The 2,850-nt window shown below is 28.0% G+C and overlaps 1 protein-coding gene across 1 annotated transcript; it reads right to left on the reverse strand.

The window, feature by feature from the left end:
* On the reverse strand, positions 804 to 1,617 carry LOC105166832 (S-norcoclaurine synthase-like). The gene is made up of 2 exons (XM_011086322.2): positions 1,339 to 1,617; positions 804 to 1,254 (listed from the first exon to the last, which is right to left on the reverse strand). The coding sequence occupies exons 1-2, from the start codon at positions 1,520 to 1,522 to the stop codon at positions 950 to 952; spliced, it is 489 nt and encodes a 162-aa protein (XP_011084624.1). The 5' UTR covers positions 1,523 to 1,617; the 3' UTR covers positions 804 to 949.

Genomic DNA, 2,850 nt, shown 5'->3' on the forward strand with positions numbered 1-2,850 from the left:
ACTACCCTGAATACAAAGGAATGTCCAAATAAGGACTCCAGATATAAAACTAGCAATTAATCCAAAATTATCATTATTACTATTATGGCAATTGCAGGACTCAGACAAGTGAAATTTTTTGAAAATGGCCAAAAATTGTTGAGGTTGGGAGGATTTTTTTATTTGGGGATTCTACTAATCGGGCATCTTTTTATTTTGGAAAAATTGCATAATTATCACCCCTGAATATAAAAAATTGATAGATAAAGGACTAAATCTAATATTGCCAAAGATAAAGAACCAAAATGAATTCAAACCAAGTTATTGGATGAAATTTTCTTTTTTCCAAATATTATAATATCAAACTAAATTATTATACATATTTTATATAAACTCATACATATAATTAAATTTAATAATTAATTATAAATTTTAAATTATTATTTAGATTATATAATTAAAAAAATTAGGAACAATTTTAGTAGTTGCAAACAAAATATTATAAATTTCAAATCCAAAAATTATCACTAAAACAATTCTAGAAAAATATTTCTAAACAGGAATAATTGTTCCTAAACTAAGTTTGAGTTGGAATATACTTAGGAATGGTCTCTTGCTTCCTTCTTTTATCAATTTTTTATTGTGTTGGATGTATAAAGTTATCAAATTGTTAACTGTAGTTTCATTCTTCACTTTTTCATTCCCTAAAACTCTTAGAAACTAGATCTGCAATATATCACTTGGTTAAAGATGTTTTATCATCAAAAGATAGCAAAATATCGATGAAAATATAATAAAATGCACTCCCGTCAAGGATAAAAAAATTATCAAAATAAATTTATTTTTATTGAAAGAAAGAGTACAAGTCCTGCAGACTCCCTCCTTTATTCAAATACATAACATAAACTCACAACAGATGGGAACGTAAACATCGAAATTAAAAGCAAAGAAAATAGGATATAGATGTGCGTCAGTTGGTGGTGGTGTTGTGGTTTTCAATCACGTAATCTGCAACAGCTTGCATGAGAGCAAGGAGGCCCTCAATGGAGCTGGTAACCAAAGGCAAAGCAATTGTATCATACAACGCATACTCGATGCTACCTCTCATGATGCACTCATCCTTCTTCCCCTCCACCTCTATCGCTTCCAACGTCACCACATAACTTTTAAACCCCTGTTCCAAAACCCCGCCCTCGATAAACTTCCCCACCTTCACTCGTTTCACATCATCCACCACCAAGAACTCCTCCTTGTACGATGGCGGCCCCTCCACCCTGTTAGTGCATGTTTTCAATCAAATATTATTATCATGTATAATTATTATTATTATCATCAACATATATATATATATATATATACCTGGAGCAAAAAAAACTTGGATGATGGTTCCAGCGTAGCCGTCGCCTTGCAGGACTTTGAATCCACTGTACTTATCTGGAAACGCTTCCACCCCAATCTCGGCCAGTTTAAGGCTGCCGTAGGTCTTCCAAGTTTCGCTTGCAGATACCTTAACTTCTATCTTCCTAGAAACAACTCCCTCCATTTTCCTCTCTTTTTTTCCCTCTTTCTCAACCTTAATTTGTGCAGCAAACTATGCGCTCATAGTGCAAATTTATAGATAGATGCTAGCAATATTTAAATTAGAAATTAAAGTCACAAAAAGCATCGTGCAGCGTGATTGATATATATCTATTTAGATATATTAAATAAAGTATAGCATGTTGACATAGCACATGTACTAGCTGGCATTAAATAAACTATAAAATATAAAAATAATTTTGAAATAAACTATTCAACTTAAAATAATTATAAATACCTCTTTTTCAAAAAGTAATGAATACTTCGTGATTTTAGTCTTCCTCTAATAGTAAGTTCATTTGGTTAGCATTAGTTAGGTTTTTATTCAAATTCTGTGTGGAACTTACCAAAATTTTCTTTTTGAAATATATTACAATTTTGGGATAATTATACCACACTCCTCTGAGGTCTAGTGTAACTATACTTAGACCTCTTGTGTTTTAGAAAATTAAATTTATTACCCTTGATATTTGGTTCTGTCTGAAAAACAAACCACTCTATTAGTTAAAATTTAGCTTGATCTGTTTGTAAGCTTCGTAATTTGAATTTCTAATTATGTGTTAATTAATTATATTTAACGGCTTTCTAAAAATATGAATTTATGTTTTTTTATAAAGAAGTTCAAATTATATTTATATCCATTTATATCTAATATCAGTAAAAAAAAATACATAAGTTTTTAATTTTACTACTCATTCAAAATTCATTTGTAATATTTTATACTTGTAAGAGGATAAAGGATGTCATTGTAATACAATATTGCTTTTAAATTATAGCTACTGGGTAGAAAGTAGTCATAGATGATTGAAAAAATTGATCTTTTGATATTTTTTTTTTACTTTCTATATATGGAGTGAGGTTAACATCATTGTTGCATCTATTTCTTCAAAATATCTTATTCAATCACTTTATCTAATGCTTCAAGAAATATATACAATAATGGTCTTTTCACCTCACCCATATATAGGAAGTAAAAAAATATAAAAAAAATAACTAAATTTTTCATTCATAAATGAATGTATTTTATTGAAAATATAATTTGAAAATAATATTATTATAACTATACTTTTTTTACTCTAATTATATGTATTACGTTTACCCCATATAAGTATAAAAGTACTATGGAAATATTAAATGAAAAGTAAAATTGAATTTTATGTAATTTTTTTGCTTGCATTATTATTTTCATCCAAATCTTAACGAAAAAGGGTCACCTATTATAGAATTTTCAAAGAGAATATAAATATAAATGTAAATTCTTATTTTTAAAAATATAATTTCATAATTTTTAAA

The sequence above is a fragment of the Sesamum indicum genome, linkage group LG7 (genome assembly GCF_000512975.1).
Source record: "Sesamum indicum cultivar Zhongzhi No. 13 linkage group LG7, S_indicum_v1.0, whole genome shotgun sequence".
NCBI lineage: Eukaryota > Viridiplantae > Streptophyta > Magnoliopsida > Lamiales > Pedaliaceae > Sesamum > Sesamum indicum.